Raw genomic sequence first — 17,600 nt, 5'->3', positions numbered from 1 at the left:
TAAAGTGAAACCTGCAATCATTGAATTAAAGCGAGATGTATGATTCATACCGTCTCCTGGAGGACAGACAAGCGTGGGAAAAGACCAGGAGATTTTAGTTTGTTCGTTACAGTAGTGAGAGAGAGCGACTTAAGCATTACATGCTTTACTGTTACTGCATGGAGATGGTGTGCGACAAGCCGAATGTTACATGATTGTAAATATGAGGCAACAGAGGAGCTGATTAGATGACCAGCTGTTGCATCTCAAATAGAATATTGGTTGAAAATCACAGGAAATACACGGTGGGTGCTTTCATTTTGAGGGATCAATTTTTCAACATGCTATACACTTATGACTTGACAGCATACTGTTGACAATTCAAGTAGATACTATTTTTTTTTTTTTACAAAGTATACAAAAAATCAACATTTTAAAAAATGGACTCATTAGATAGAGTATCAAACCTTTTATTATATACATGTATCCAGTTACAAAAATACATTTCTTGAAGTCCAATACAGGTTTCTGCATTAATGAGACTAAGAACGTTTTTCCACTGCAAAAATAAAGTATGCTGTGATGGCATGTTTGTTCCGTCTTTGTTGAACACTGTCTGAAAGTTTTGTTGTAGAGCAGAAGCATGCTGGTAAACTCTCAAACATGTACTGGTCCACTATCATGAGCGTGACGATATCACAGAGTCCTTCATGAATATTATAATGGAGATCCCACTAAAGAACTGAAGAGAGCCGATACTGTGCCACACCCGATGACCGCAATGCCACAGAAACCTCAAATCTACAAATGAACCAAATCTTTTTGTCTTTAACTTTAAAATTTCACAGATTCCCCCAATGGAAGCCTTTTCAAGGAGCTGCACAATCTGGACATGGTGCGGCTTTTATACAGTGCTTTTGGACCAGAATCTGCAATTACATAAATGTCCAGTTATTCATGTTAGATCATTGTTCTAAAAAGTTGAAAGAATATTTACCCCAAAAAATACTTAAATTCCTGGTTAACCTCAGCCTTCTCTGTTGTTACAAAAAAACTTGACTTTAAAGCACGATCTTATTTGGAACATAGACAGTTATTTTCAATGTTTGTTTTCTGTTACATGTTGGTCTGATAGATCAGAGGCCTATTTATGTCTAGGAATATAAATGTATTCGAGTCTCTTTGCATGTATTCCATTAACCGAGAAAAAAACAAAACATGTCAGCTTGGGATTGCACATGAGGCTGGACAACGATTCAATATTCTCCTTTTCATAGATAGGTATTGGAAACATATTGCGATAATTCCAAGGAAATTGTAATTTAAAATGAACACATTTTCGCACACAACAATGGAACACCGTTCAATGCATTCATTTTTCATACATTTACAATGTCGATATTTATTTTAAAAAAAATATTCTCATAATTGTATTGAATTTAGCCGTATTGCCGAGTGCATCTGAAGTCTATGAACGCTAGTTGATATGCCAATTTTCCAGGTGCCATTTCCCAATCCGAGTACAATATCATTTAAAAATGTCCCCAATAGAAAGAAGGTCAAGTGTTGGCCAGTGAATATGGAGCTCTGAGTAGTGTAGTGCCTTTTACTGTAAACAGTGACTATTCACAAGCACGTCTCGAGACAAGGAGCTTATTGTCAAGAGGTTATTGTAGAAAAGGTTTCCCCACATCAAACTGAGTCTTGATGACTTGATAGTTGCAGGTAAATACACTGTATAAAACATACTCTCAGGTCTGTGTGGATATATAGACGTCTTTGAATATTTGTGGAAAAAACAGACAGCTTGGTCTTTGGTTCCACACTAAAGTGCTAAAGTTTCTGTGGTGCAGCAGCGTCAAGTCTTTTTGGTAGCTGGCAAGGAGTTCAGAGGATCAGAAGCACCAGTTTTCATCCTCTTTCACATCAGAGAAGTAAAACGTTAAAATTAGCCGTCTGCTCTTGTAATCCACACTTTTGTCTTGTTGCGTCTTATGTCGACAAAAATCCCTAACTGCTCTCTAGCTTTGCCGGCTGAGAAGCAAAGACGCGACGAATGCGACGAGAGTCACCTCGACGAGCTGCTGGCTGCCTCTGTGCCATCCCGTGCAGTCATTGTGATGCAGCAGAGGCCCGTCGTCCTCTCTGCTGTTCTCGGACGACTGGCTGCTTGCCGAGCACTGCATCAGGGGCATCTGGTAGGATGTGGCCCGCTTCTCCGGCCGGTCGGGGCTGGAGCCGTCACTGGGACGTTGGCCATTGTAGAGCAGGTAGCGACCGTGGGCATCCTGCTCCATGCGGAAAAGCTCGTACTCTGTGTGGGGGAGCCGGATGCCCAGAGCCACGCAGCCGTTGGTTAAGGTGACGTCCTGCTCCACCCCAACCAGCCAGGACCCCTGCACACCACATTCGTTACCATTGAAGACGTTGAGGAGGGAGGTGGTGGTAAAGTCCATGGGAGTTACTCTCATGTGGTTCACTAGGGGAGAAAAGACATAAGATCTGTTAACTCCTTCAGTGTTTCTCCTCGCTTTCCTAACGCCTCAGCTCCTCCAAGCGAGGATGTGATATAGACGCGAGGAAGAGCCGAAGATAAGAAATCCTTGGTTCCACAGTTGTTTTAAATTAAACTGTTACATCACGTCACTGGATTAAAAACGTCTGTGTAGGATACACCTGTTTTTCCTTGCTCTAAGCTCCTCAAAAAGCCTCCTCCCTTCCCTCCCTCTCTCCTCGCAGTGCATTTAAGAGATTGGAAGATCCTCCAATATGGTAGAGGGGGAACAATTCCCGGTCGTGGGAGGAGAGAGGACGTGAGGAAGCATAATTCAGCATAACGAAAAGCACACTAAGAGTAACACCAGCAGGACTGAACCTCTCGTTTTTGATAAACCCCAGAGTAGTGATGTGGTGCAAAGGACTCTAAACCTTCAACTGGATGCAATGTTTCTCTGCATGTCATTACAACTCTGGCCCTATTCTTTTGTAATTTTGGCTATTTTTTCTGTTAGTTATGATAACTCACCAAGATAACGGCAGAGATATGTTTAATGATGTCATCATTTTCCAAGATTCAGATAATTAACTTGATGAGTACATAATGGATAGAAACAATTGCCAAAACTACAAAAATAGGGGAAAAACGAAGTTTTGAAAATCCGCCTACCAGCACCTCTAATGTCATAAATGACATTGCATACATTAAATCTGAAGTGTAAAAAAAGACCTGTTGTTTTTATGTGCGGGATTGTTTCTTGGCCAGTTGCAGTAACTTCCTGCAGTTTCAGCTGGTCGCCTTGTCTAATGGTGAAAGGAAGTCAGTGTACATAAAACTCGGTCCCAGACTTCTCATTAATCTCTCAAGCAAGAAAGCGAATAAAAATATTTCCCAAAATGAACCATTCCTTTAACTTATCGGACTGTTACAAAGAGTCGTACCGAAATAGTTGTATCAACAATCAAAAAGGAGGAGTAGAAACATAGTTAAGGATTTAAGATGTCCTCGTCATCATATATTGGTGTAAACTATTAAACTAAAACTTGCAGATGTTACCTTGTAATTTTGTCTTTAATTTCTCTTATATAGTTTTTTTACTTCTATTCTTATTTTAGTTTTATACCTCTGAGTATTTTTTTTTTTAAATTTCTCTATTTATCTGTACTATTTTTGTCCTTCATTGAATAAAGGTAAAGTCAGAACAATTAGGGAAGATTCGTTTTTTTCTAGGCACTTGAACTCTTCTGAGAATCGTTTGCATTTAACGTTTGAAAAAAAACCCATTAGCTTTAAGACCAGAAAATATCAACCAGTCACCTTTGAAGACGAAGTCTGTCCCGCCCAGGACGCGGGTGGAGTGAAGCCCTCTGCTGTAGCGTCCGCGGGCGTAGATGGTGAAGGTGGGGTGTTTACAGACGGGGTCAGAGTAGTGGTAGTAGTGTCCCTCCCACGTGTGGTTGTTGTCGTGGAAGATGAAGTGACGGGTGAGGAAAAGGACCTCGGGGCGAACTTCGCAGCGCTGGCTCACCCACTGACCGTACAACCCGACAGTCAGGTCGGCTCGCGGCGGCAGGATGGGAGGGTGAAACTCATCTGAGCGGTAGATGATACGACATACAATGCAGCCGTGGTCATGGTTCTGAAAAACAAGGGAGAGAAAGGTGAGCCTAGTATATACAAATACAACTACATAAACTACAATAACCATGAAAAACTAATTAAAACAACACGAACAGGAGGTTATGTTGAAATAAAGATCCTTAATAAAGAAAACCAATTGCTTCTTAAGCAACTGTATTAGGCAAGGTGACTTAATGTGTCACATGTCACACACCAGGGAAATTCAATACAAACACAGCAAAGATAAAAGTTTTACAATTCAAACAGTACACAAGAGATTCAAAATGTAAAGTAACCTTTGGGACCACCAGTAAGCTAGTCCCAACAGGTTTTAGAAGGTTCATATCGCAAAAGCATATCAGAGATGTATTTGGGCCCAAAGCCACTGAGTGATTCGCAGACGAGCAGCAAGTCAACAACAGAACATTTACAGATTTATTTCCCATATCAACACTTATCACACGAAAAACACTAAATTTGCATTAAATAAACAATAACAGACATTTTATAGTTAAAAAAAAGCTTGCCCTCTGGTCAGGCATGTGATGGAGACGAAACTACATTAAAACAGAAAAGAATCTTTATTTCTAAACTGAAATTCCTCAGACGACATATACACTTATTGATAAATCAGCAATGAGCTAATATCGGCTAATGATATCTGTTGGGCTCTATTGATACAGAAGCGTAAAAGTACATTTTTGCAGGTGAAACATTTACAAAAATTAACAAAAATTAACAATGAAAATCATGAGCTGTTGATCTGTTTGCAAACTCTGAGCTGAAGTTCCCTTTGAGCATCGCTGTACAAAAAACCAGTCATATTAAATCCGTCAGCACTGTAAGCTTGTTTTAAATCATTATCAGAATATAGTATTGTTAAATATACACAAAAAACTTCTGGCGTCAGTTTGGGGGTGAAGGAGGAAAAACAGTTTCCTTCAGTCTGATTCTCTTGAGTTTTGGAAGCCAGACGAGCATTTTCTCAGGGTGATCGCATCATTTTACTGTAAAAGACAGATGTCTGGTTGAACTACAGCCATGACAACAGGAAGTCACACCGCGAACAGGGAGCTGAACTTACTTACAAATCAACAGCAGGGTGTCTTCCTCACCCTCATGAAAAAAAAAAAAAGTATATAAATGACCATTAATCATATTAAAATCATATCATGTCTTGTTTAGTGGAGCCCCGGTGCAGCGTGTGATCATTGGATCCACAAGCAGGACAGCTGTGAGTCTCTGGCTGCAGAAAAGACTTGAGGGCCTGACGGATACGGAGCTGGAAGCCTTCATCGTACTGTATTCCACAAAGTCTCTTCCAACGACTAAACTCCAGGGAGGCGGTAGAGTGTTTGTTATTTGATGGGTGGTCAAAATTTAAGACCTAACCCCACCAACCCAATCACTCTTTTCTCAGACAACACTATGTCTGCATGGGATTCATGGGAAGTAAAAAAATTCTGAAATAAGGAGAAAAAAAAAGTCACCACCTCCTACAGATGAGATAATCCCAGTGCAGCTCGAAAAAAACGCCTCAGAGTGACGGGTTAATGGCACAGCTGGAGGGGAGGCCTCCTCTGAATCCAGCCCCGCGTCTGTGTGAGAGCGTAGTGCACGTTTACATCTACTTATATGTACGATTAAGACATATATACTGTATGTGTGTAAGAGGAGGGAAAATAAATAAAGTATGCAGAGAGTTTATTTTAACACATATGTGTAGACAAGAAAAAGAGCAGACGGCTGCAGGTGTGGAAAACATGTTCCAGATCTTGAGCCCATAAAACACAGACAGCCTGTCTGAGCAGAAAAAAATGGCCGGACTATGAACATGTCAACATTTTTATCAACTGCTCTCTTCTCGCGTGTAAACTGTGGAGGCTGGACACTAGGAACAATGTTCAGAAAGATTTTAGTATGAAAATCAACCTGATACGAGATAAATTCAGGGGGAATCATGGGCCTCCTTCCCCCATCCCCAGTGGAAATAACACCATTGAGTGTTAAAGCCAGTTCAGAGCCGCTTCAGGCAAGCTTTACCCAGTGCTTGTACAATTATTTGCAGGTTACAAATAAAAGTTTTACTGCTGTTGTGACACCATACTTGCCTCAAACATTCGAAATAATGATTATAATCCAGTTTATGGTTTTACTGGAAGCTTCTCCAACTGAGAAAACCAGATAAAACTAAACTAAGACTAACAGGGAACAAACGAGTGACTTCTCTTAAGAAATATAGTTCAAAAGAGGAAGTGAAAAATGAGAATTTGTCACCAGGAATTGAGGCTGGAACCACAGAATATTTGTCTTTTTTTAATTGAAAGTTATTTACAATAGTTAAATTAGTTTTTCTGTCAATCAGCTAATTTATTATTGACTACCGTTCAGCTCGTTAACGGATCAAACCATTCTCAATTTGAGTGGGTGAAAGCATGGACAAGCTGCTCTCTGTAAACCTTTTTTTTTTGCTGTTTCAATGTAAAGTTATTACTTTACATTTAAACAGCAAAATACGCAGTTTGTAGATTCCATAGCACACAATGTCCAACGTGTTCAAGCTTGTGTTTCAATAAATTGTTGGGTCTTCACGCTGGATTCAAATCATTTTATACTCTTCTTGGAATTGAAGAAAATAAATGAGGAAATGAGGAAGGATATTACTTCTCTTGCTTCATATAAAATTACATTTATTCATTTCATTTTTACTGCGACATTTGGCGGACACTTTGGTCCGTATTGGCGTACAATCCACGTCACAGTAGATCAAGGAGAACTAGAACTGAATTACACTTTGTTTGGGCAGAAATCTTTCATTTGGGGATTTTGGGGATTACCGCCATAGTTCAGGGGAAGATGATGTCCAGAAGCAAACATTTTACGAGGAACAGAAACCACGTCAAGCTTTAAAACAGTTATTGGTTATATAATAGAAACTACACCCAACTTAGTACATTTACTCAATTGGTGCTTGAACTTTACTTGAGTGCTTCCCTTTCATGCAACTTTATATTTCCACTGCACTGAATCTCAGATCAAATGTAGTACTTTTTACTCCCCTACAGTTATCTGACAGCTTACTGTTCAGATTACAGTTTCCCCTGTCTAGTTGGAAACATACATCTCCACATGTGTTGATGTTGAATGTTTGTGATGAACTGAAAGGTGAAGTGTTACTTTGTGTTCATGCGTGTGTGAAAATTATCCTACTTTTTAAGCTAAATAAACTTTTTTAAAACCCTTTTTGATCAGAAAATACATGGTGATCTTAAAGAATATGATGTGCTGCTGTTTATTAAACTACCCACCAGTATATAATATAATTACAGAATATAAACATCTACAGCAGTACAATGCAACGTACGCATTAGTGATATTAATCTAAAAACAAAAAAATCATATTTAATAGTAAAACATAGTGAATAGTTAATAGTGAATTCATAACAAGAGTCTTTGCAATATATTTCAAAGGCTTATAGTCGGAAAAAGAAGTAGCAAAAGACAACAAAGCACAAACCAAACTTAGGAAAGCGTAACAAATGACTCTCTGCATGAGGGATACATGTGAAAACACGATAACCACCGAAACACTTTACCAACAACAACAACAATATAAAAACACAGATCCCTTCCTAACAAGCATCATTATCAAGTGCTCGTTACTCTAACAGTGAACCAGGCGACAGAGAATGGAGAGAACGGAACAGAAACAAATTTAAAAACAAAGTCTGCTGCCTCGCTCTTGCGTCACACTTCTGAGATCCACCCAATAACCACCAATGAACATGCTGGCACCAGCAAACGCTCTGGACGGGGACCAGCTCTGGGTACACCGCTTATGATTAATGGATTGGATCGTCAGCCATTGCAATAAAAATCCCTGAAAAGAAACCGTTACAACCTCGAGAGATGGTCGGATTTAGTGCTTTTTGTGTAGGAAGGAGTGAGGTACTTTCTACCACCGTTTCACCCAAAAAGTATACAATTTAAAACAGAAGTTACTGTACGTGCATAGCTGGTGACCAATGCGGCCCAAATTTTACCAATACATCATGATGTTTAAAAAAATGCTATTATAGAAGCCAAACTTAAAGAGCCAGCTCACTCAAATTACAAAATAAAATGTCCTCACTTTTCTCAACAGGGATAAGACTGCTTTTTGCCTCCACGCATATACAATGTAATTTCATTTTAACAATTATTAGACCACAAAAATATTGCCTCGTGCAAATTTCAACAGCATTATGTTTTCAGAAACATTTTGAGTTATTCTTATTTTACACTGGAACAACTTTCTACAGAACTTTCTGACCGCCATCTCCTGTAGGTAAGACTGACTATGGATAAGTACCTCATATACATCCCCATTTAAAAAACAACAACAACAGAACTATCCCTTCAAGGCAATGCTGTAATTATGTTTGACCCTTAATTGCAACAAGTGAATCACACCCGGGCCTTACTCCTATTCAGAAAAGATGGAGGAGAAATAGAGCAAATGCAACACTTTGATTTGAGCCTCAGTCATGCTTGAAATCAGACCTGGTATGCGCTCGCTGGAATAATTAATATGGCCGCATGATCCCAAATTCTAGGAATACAACATGTTGAGCGCTCCCAGAGATAGCCGGGTTTCACATTGCGCCTCTGCGGACCAGAGGGGCTTAAGGAGAGCAGCTCTGGTCATTGCAGAATCACAGGGGAGCGTGTCTGATCACAGATCCTCACTCCACACTGTTTACATTGCGATCAGCAACACCAAGCCCCATCATCCCCGTTCAAATGGATATTTATTTAGACAGCGGACCCGAACATGATTTTATTGTAATCTCTGTAGAGGGTGACAGTGAAAACATCACTCTAGGGTTTCACCCAGCGGGGGGAATGCTGTTCAGCAGTGTAAATAGAGAAATTACATCCCGCAAGCACAGCGGAGGAAAGAAAGGGCTCTTTCTTGATGCTAGATTTTGGAGATGAAGTCAGTATGTACACAGTTTCTGGTTTCGACTAATGCAAATGTTTAGTGTAGAGGGGCAAGATCTTTGCATATACACTGATCCTAAATCAGATTTGGATTAAAACGGTAGTTGAATAAGTCTTAAAGTGTGGTTTGTTACCACAGACAGGTGGAGTTTACAGCCGCAAAACAATTCAGATTGTCTCACAAGTTATAATATTACAAACACTTGACATTCAGCCTTCTACACTTGTTCAGCACAGAGCACTGCTCTGATACCTCATAAACAAAACATGAAGACTTACTTTCAAATGCTATTTTACCCAGGTCTCCTCACAGCACTGCTTAGGCTACGCTTAAGATAAACTCTCATATCTTCAGGTCAGTTCATGCTGGTTCTGGTCTGTGTGGTCTTTGCGGTGGGGAGGGTCGACACAGCGGGACTTGAGTTCAGCAGAGGCTCTCCACCGAGCTGCATGCTCAGGACGGAAAACAAAACCCTACCTGTGGCTTGGTCGTGCATTCCAACAAACACACAACACAGTGGATGGGAAGAGATCTCTTTTGAGTTTCAGAATTCAGTTTTTTTCTTGTTTCCCACTCTGGTTATCACCTCACGACACCTTATAATTATGTTGGGATCCCTTGGAAGGGCAATCTACAGAATTACTGCAGCTATACTTTGGCTCTTTAAAGACTCCACGGCCACATTTCCCCCTCTTTCCTCTACCTGAGAGATGATCATTCAGGACTTACCTTGGCATTTTGCAGGGCGGTCTGGTAGCTGGACGGCTTGTAGTACAGCCTCTGGGACGAGTCGGTGTGGATGTCTCCTAGAAACAGCTCCTCCACCAGGTGATCCATGTTGTGATGCAGGTACTGCTTCTCCATCCTCAGCAGCTGCAGCTCATGCATGGCAAAGTTAAGCTCCCTGGAGCAGTCGTAGCCGCCCTCCTCGCTCCACAACTCGTAGATCACTCTGGGCTCCCAGGGGCCCTTCACGGCTCCTCTGCAGCTGCGGTTGAACCTTTGGCTGAGCTCTTTGGCCACGGTGGCCGTGTGGCAAACCATCTGGACGTGGTGGAGGTGGTACTCTGCCTCTGTGCCGCCGCGGATGATCCAGGAGGCCTGGCGTAAGCGGAGACGACCCCGGATCACCAGGGTGTAGGTGGGTTTGGTGCAGTGGTTGTCTTCATAGTAGAACTGGTGAGCCTGGAAGGTGTTGTTGGAGTAGAAACTGTAGGAGCGCGTCAAGAACTCCGGACCTGGTCTCACCTCACAGCTGCAACAGGAAACAGAGGTTTCAGATAAACACCGTGCAAGTTCTTATTCAAAATATGTTTCAATAAATGCCAAAAGGTCTTAAGTTGGTCTAGAGTGTTTTAGTGTGCAGCAAGTTATGTTGTGGTAATGCAGATGCCAGCAGGGAATTAATGGAAAAGTCTTTGTGGCTGTGTTATGTTAGCATAATAAGCACATGTGGATGTAGCATGCTAACCTGCTACCATTAGTAGGCGAATATCTGGTCATCTCAGTGTGCATACTGTCATTATTCACATTGTTAATGAAATAACCACTCGATAGATTTAATAATGAAATGAAATCATTAGTTGTATTAACTTCAACTGGCAAAATGTTTGTTGACGAGCTCCCATCTACATTACCTGCAGGTCATTGATCTAAACTGCTAAACAGGAAGTGAGAGCTTCCAATGGGCTTTATAGTAGAGGGAGCTAAGACTGTACCATGTTGGGTAAAGTATAGGGGGGCATTAGGTGCAGTTCAGGTGCAGACTTGCCAGGAGCTGTATGCTTCTATAACTTCTCTTTTATTGAAGTTCTTGTGTGTTTTTTCATCTTGTTGGTGTTATGTACACTTCAAAGTAACAAGCAAAAACACCTAAACTATAGGCTACATGTCATGTTTTAATGCCCTTGTTAAACATATAGGGGATAGTTGCATTAGATTTTGTATGTCAAATCTTCCTGCCTGCCTGTGAACGAAAGATGCATAGAAAAGACAAGTCGTCGTTCTTTACCTGGTGGACACCCAGTGACCCTCTACGCTGGGAGGCATCTGCACAGTGATTCGGGCTCCGTTGTGAAGGTGCTTCAACATGTGTTTGCACTGGGAGTCTTTGAGCGATCGGCCGAAGGTTTTCTCCAGAGAGAGGCGGCTGGACCGACCGTCTAAGTAGTGAAGAGAGGTACCACCTTCAGCCCAGCCTGCGGACACAACAAGGACACCAAAAGGTTGGGTGAGATTTCAATTTTATTAATTCAATTGCTCTTCATAAAGAGAAACAGATTTTATTGTTAAAATGTGAAATAATAACTATATTTTTTTCATGTTTGAGTATTAACGCAGTGTAATGAATTATACTGAAATCCTGAATAGATACACTGATGCTGAATAAGCCATTCAGCTGTTTTAACCTCAGACATATGCTTCGTTGAGGTTGAAATGTTGAATAAACCACTAAAGATCTTTTTTTCTTTTAAATCTTTAGCACCTAATAAATGAAGCTCAACTGCTTTTAAACTGATAATGAAGTTAATTACATTTACTTCAAATAGAGAAAAAGGTTGTCTGTTTAGTTTGAGGTTTGGCTTTCATGTTTTCACTCTGCTTGATCAATCAGTCAGGCCTCTTTGTAGTTATTTTAACTCATGTCATCACCCGGGGATTACAGGGCTTCATCCATAACCTGCAACACCTGCTATGAGTGGAGTTTTTATGGGTTAATATTAGCTAAACATGTGATGAAAAGGCAAAGCTTAGAAGTCCAGGTTGAAGAACCTTCACAGCTGACTTGAAACAAACGCTAAAATAAACTGTAAATCAAGCTACAAAGAAAGTTAAAAAGGACAAGAGCAGCATTGAAGATCGAGTTCCCACCCTGTCTGCGTACCCTCGATGCACCACATGAAATAACAATATGCTCAACAACGGGCTGAGCTTAAGGGGATACAATATCGGAAATGAAAGCATTTTTAATGCCTTCAGCCAAAGAAAAGCCTTGAAGCCACATTCCAGCAAGGATTTATTCAATGTAATACTCTAATATCACCAAAATCTACCTTGAAATATGAAGACTTTGCTTTAAATTCTTTCTAGCTGGACCCAACATGCTGGGCAATAGCATTTAACACCTTGGAATGCCGCTGCAGTCGCCTCAGTGCTTTTAATTTGAGACTAACACCAAGGGAGGAACAAAAAAAACCATGTGATTAAAGAAGCCAGAAGCTCCATGAAGAACAAAGGTCCATCCAGTTTGTTTACACCCATCGATGGCAGCTCCTATGTGTGTAAATCACCACATCACAGCGCTGCTTAGTGGAAACACTGGACAGGGGGGAGACTTGATCCCCCCCGACTCAGCTGGTGGCATTAGCAACGCTGCTGGCTGGATTTGTGTTTTTAAAAAAGTCAAAGAAAAGGCTTCACAGTTGTCTGTGTGCGTGTTTATGTGTGTGAGGCTGTTTTTTGCACCTGCAGTCCGTTGTGGATCAGAGGAAAAAGCCTAAGTGGCTGCCAACAGTTGCTTTTACAATGATGAGAGCAGAAACTACCAAGTATGTGTGTGTGAATTTAAAAGAAAACCTGGTGAGATGTTTAATGCAAGCAGGTGAATTGCAGTGTGGGACACACACACACACACACACACACACACACACACACACGTAAAAAGACCAGCTTAGTCAATACTCAGCTTCTCAGATGTGGATATTTGCCAACACATCTTCATACTTAAAACGACCTAAGAGGTTATTTGCCAATGAGTCCCAAAATGACATGTAATTTGCATGACCGTTGAAGAGTAGCTGTGACATGAGCAAAAGGGAAAGGGTTGCTGTTTTAAACAAGTGGTTAACGTTGTGAATTGGAACAAAACTTTTTGGTTTGGATTTACACTACAATGGCAAAGCGGAGAAGAAGGTGGGACAGATAACACTCAACGCTACAATCAAAAACTCTGAAAAGATCCCAAGAATCAGCCATATTGGATTTAAATACCACTCGATATCAGCTCTGCAACAGATATTATGGATATGATATAGTAACACACAGGAAGATGCTAGGAAATCTGGATCATGTATGTTCTCAACAGAGATACTGAATGAATATATTTCTCCAGTATCTTCAACGTCCCTCCTTGCCAGCTTCCAAACAAATCTACTCACCTAAACAGACACTTCATGTTAAAAAGGAAAGCTAATTTATACTCTAAACTGACAATAAATTGCATTAAAAAAAAGTCCAACATTATGTAGCTATTTTGATAACAGATGTGGATGACTGAGCAGCAGTGACAGACCTGATCCAGAGTCTTATTTCAACATTTATTTGTGGCTCTGTGGGAATATCATAATCATAATGAAACACAAGCTTCATTTCTTCTTTTTTAATGACGACATTTTGTCTACATCAAAGCCAAACAAGAACTCAGAATGGAAAACAGGCTTACAGAAAAATAAATGAGGAAATTATTAAAAAGAGGTTATGGGCAGACTCTTTGTAAAATTACTTTTGAAAAGGAAGCGCCTCCACACATAATGAGTGTGAGTTTCTTCCAAAAGCTTTCTTTTAAGAAAGCGCTCCCCACATTAAGGCAATAATCAGGCTCGACCCTCTCGAGTGCCTTGCTGAAGCTGCTTTCCCAGACTGCTGCTCTCTATCTAAATCAAAGCACCCATAAAACTCCCAGAGCCCCAAACCACAGAGAACATTTCCAGTTGGCCTGATCCCACCAGTGAGGTAACAGCACTGGGACCCCTGACAAGCAGAGAGACTCCACATCGTTTATGGGAAGGGAATAACCGAGAAGTGCCAGAGCAGAGACCAGACAAAGGACTGTTCTTTGTATTATCTTAGCATTTGGCAGTGACCATGTTGGACCTGAAGACAACATTAAACTTTGGAAGGATTTGTCAGGACTGTACTAAGTAGAGAGGTCAAATATGAATTGCGGTACTGGCTTGAGTATTGTTTATTTCTTTCTAAATATTTCAGGGGGGAATAGAGCCCTTTTTCAAGTCTGATACATATATATCTTAAGAAGTTGAAGTAAAGTCATAAATGGTTTTTGTACGTGTCTACAGACTTGTCAGTGGCTCAGTTAGACTTTATAGGCACAATGGAGCTTTGAGCTAAATGCTAGCACAAATAGCCATGCTAGAAGTTCTGTGGGGCTATAGCATGTAGCGGGGTGATGCTAACATTAGCATGCTTTCTGTACAAAATGACATGGCAATCCATGCTAATAGCTGTTGAGATATTTCAGTCTGAGGACCAAAGGGGTCCGACCGACCATCCTAAACTGCCATCCCTACTGTCACACCGCTAGAAGATGTTCACTTTTTAGAAACTCAAACTCTTTGTGTGATGAAGCTTAAATTATCTAAAATGCACATCAACACGTACCACGCATTGATGGAACAATAATTTCACACCAACAGGGTCCATTTAGTCTCATCTCAAAGTTCATTTAGCACCAAGCTTTTCTGGAACTACCAAGCCTCTTCCTCCGTTTCCAAAGTCCAGAGGCAGAAAGCACAACATTTAAGCCAACGTGGACAAAAAAAAGAAAGTGGAAATTGAACATTTAAAATTCCAGGTCAAACTCTGCATGTTGATAAAGATCCTGTGATGTAATTAAAAGTTGTAGAGCAGCTACTAAATTGACCGTGAGGTGAAATCATTTTGTCAAGGGTCCATTCTTCACCATCAGTGCTTTACCTGAAGGAATGACGAATATTCTCCTCTTTGAAACTCAAACATCACAGTGTTGATTGCCTGACAACCGAAACTAAAGTAATACATTTCATTCATCCTGACAAGACCCAAAACTGTAGCAGTGACTGTAACAGAGTCCAACTGATGTATTAGCAGGCCGATATCATCGTCAGACATCGACTACCTTACCCGCAATATTGAAGTTGTTATAAGGCTGCACAATTAATCTTGATCACAACTTGATCAGCATATAAAATTAATCTGTTCCTAAACTAAGAGCCAGCCAACAGGGGGAAATCGAGTTAATTTGGCTTCACTTTTGTGGCGCTTTCATGCGGCTGTGCGAGCAGCCTACACTGGCAGCCCATGAAAAACTTTCCAAAATGTTGCAGCTGCAGGCCAGAGCAGAAGAGTTATATTTTTGGGTAAAAAGTTTTGGTACAATTTTATTTGTATTTTGCTCGGAGATGCACTGTGAATAAAGACCAGTGTTATTGAGACGCAAAGTTTTGTATATGAGCATAAATATAGCACAACATGGATGTTTATTTAAATGTGCAATAAAATATTTTGTCTCTAAAAATCAATGAATAATCACAACCTCAATATTGATCAAACTATCGTGATAATCATTTTGCCCAAATATATATATATTTAATCCCTTTTTTTTGATCTCACAAGCATAATCCTTTTAAAAATCCATTAATGTATTACATTTTGTGTTTTATTAGCTATATGCATGCGAGGTACAGTATATACACCGGTACATATAACAAACAGTATAGCTGCGTATATGTATGTATAAGTAATATGCATGCAAATAAATAAACTGAATTAATGTTTTATAGGCTGCATTCTATGTATGTTTGACACTTGTTTCTCTGAACATAACTTTAAAATATGTTCCTGTATTGTGTTTAGGTGTTTGCGTTTCAAAAAACGCTGATTTATAATTGTCTGACTGACTCTATTTCATCTCTGAAGTATATATAAAATATATATATTTTTTTCTATTAGTATTGTTACTGTTTGCCATCATGTCCACTTCCTGCACTGGCAATCCCCAAAATATGAGAGAGAATCGCACATATCTTCACTTCTTCTATATCCAACATCAAGATGAAAACAAAAAGTTGTAGGACAAGCACTTACTTGAGCAAATAGTTGAGCAATCATTCTCTTACATTTTGAAAATTGCTGAATATTTACAGATGAAATGAAATGTACCCTACAGTATTAAAGCCCAGCAGACGTCTTATTCATATCATTAAAAAGGTGAAGTACACGCAGCAGCTGCTCCATGTTTCATTGCTCCATGAGTCTTTTATGACCTTTAACTCTCTGAAGCTCTCGCTGAGGTTTTCTCCCTCCAGTAACACACTGATCCGACCTGACAGTGCATTTCCATTGCCACTACGAAAGGCTGCAATAACACACCACTTAATTGAACGTTAGATTCACTCAAACACACTTAAGAGTAAGTGGACTCCAAAATATCGTTTTATCTCAACCCAGTCATTTGAAGTTGCAGCCAAATGTTGCCTTCCTCTGTCACTGCCAGCAGATGGATTGGGTCAACTGCAGTCCCATAATCCTCTGCTGCTCAGACGGGGTTTCATCAGGAATTGATGCTTTAAGTGGCTCTTAACCCCCCACGAGTGCTTTCATCTGCCCAGCAGCCCCGGGGAAGCTTTTTATTGCCTTTTACCCTTCAAACATGTTCATCACTGTGGCATAACTTATCCAGAAAATATTATTACTATTAGAGCTGGTGGACACAAACACACAGCTATGATGATAAACAGGTGTGCTGAGGGGAGGAGAGGAGAGGAATGTCAGGTTCTTGACTGACAGATACGCTCCACAGAGGAAGAAAGCATTTCAAAATTAAATTAAATTTTAAAAAAGCATAAATAATTTAGATGATCTCACCCGTCTCTATGGATTATGCAACAGAGCTTCTAGGCTGTTTACACATTTTGTTTACCATGTACACGTGGAGTCAAACACACGTTTCACTCGAACCTCTACACTTGCTGCACTTCATGGATCAGAGTCAATTCAGGTAACTTAAAAAGGTTCTTACCCAGAAAAGCAACGAGAAGCAGTAGAGATGAGAGACCCATAATGCCCTTTGGAGGATTGACACGAACTTCAATGGTCACACTGGGAGTTCAGGTTTTCCTTTACGCAGCGTCCATGTGTATTCCCACTCATATTATGAATCCAAAGCGTGGACCAAACACTCCTTGGATATCCGAGCATCATTAGGAAACACTCATGCAACACTACATGCAATAACACCCCCCCCCCCCCCCACCCCCGTACCCGAGGTTCAAAAAAAAAAATTGCAGATAGAAAACAAAGGAAAGTCCAAACTTCACTACGGGACACTCTGGGTGAGTTCAACGCTCCAGTTCTCTGATGAAATGAAGCAGCTCGGTTGCTTTTACGCGCGTCCTCCGTACGTGCTGGAGGAGGGTTTGTACGTGTGTTTAGAGACTGGACTCTCTCCCCCCCCCCGCCTCTGTAGAGATTGTAGGGGCGGAGCATGTTTTTGGAGTTTTCTCTCCTATACATGCGCACCGAAGGAAAAAGTCGCCCATGTGTACAAGGTGAATCTTGAGATGTTTTGAGTCTTAATTATTATTATTTCACTCATACTAAATGCAAAACTGCAAAGCAGCAGCAACAACATATCATCATAGTTTCATGGTGCCATATTAATATTTGTGTCACATTATTTTTCAATAACCTCCTTTAATTAAAATGAGACTTTACAAGCAAAATCTTCAAATTAACAACACATTT

The 17,600-nt window shown here is 40.4% G+C and overlaps 1 protein-coding gene across 1 annotated transcript; it reads right to left on the bottom strand.

The window, feature by feature from the left end:
* Positions 1-433: 433 nt before the first annotated feature.
* On the bottom strand, positions 434-17,093 carry LOC116393165 (protein APCDD1). Its single transcript, XM_031865254.1, has 5 exons — positions 16,876-17,093; positions 11,092-11,278; positions 9,810-10,335; positions 3,794-4,115; positions 434-2,458 (listed from the first exon to the last, which is right to left on the bottom strand). Exons 1-5 carry the CDS (start codon positions 16,913-16,915, stop codon positions 2,001-2,003), a joined length of 1,533 nt encoding a protein of 510 aa, XP_031721114.1. The 5' UTR covers positions 16,916-17,093; the 3' UTR covers positions 434-2,000.
* Between the last annotated feature and the right edge of the window lie 507 nt (positions 17,094-17,600).

This window comes from Anarrhichthys ocellatus, unplaced genomic scaffold (assembly GCF_004355925.1).
Source record: "Anarrhichthys ocellatus isolate YVR2014 unplaced genomic scaffold, GSC_Weel_1.0 scaffold32, whole genome shotgun sequence".
NCBI lineage: Eukaryota > Metazoa > Chordata > Actinopteri > Perciformes > Anarhichadidae > Anarrhichthys > Anarrhichthys ocellatus.
This window is presented reverse-complemented; position numbering and strand designations above follow the sequence as displayed.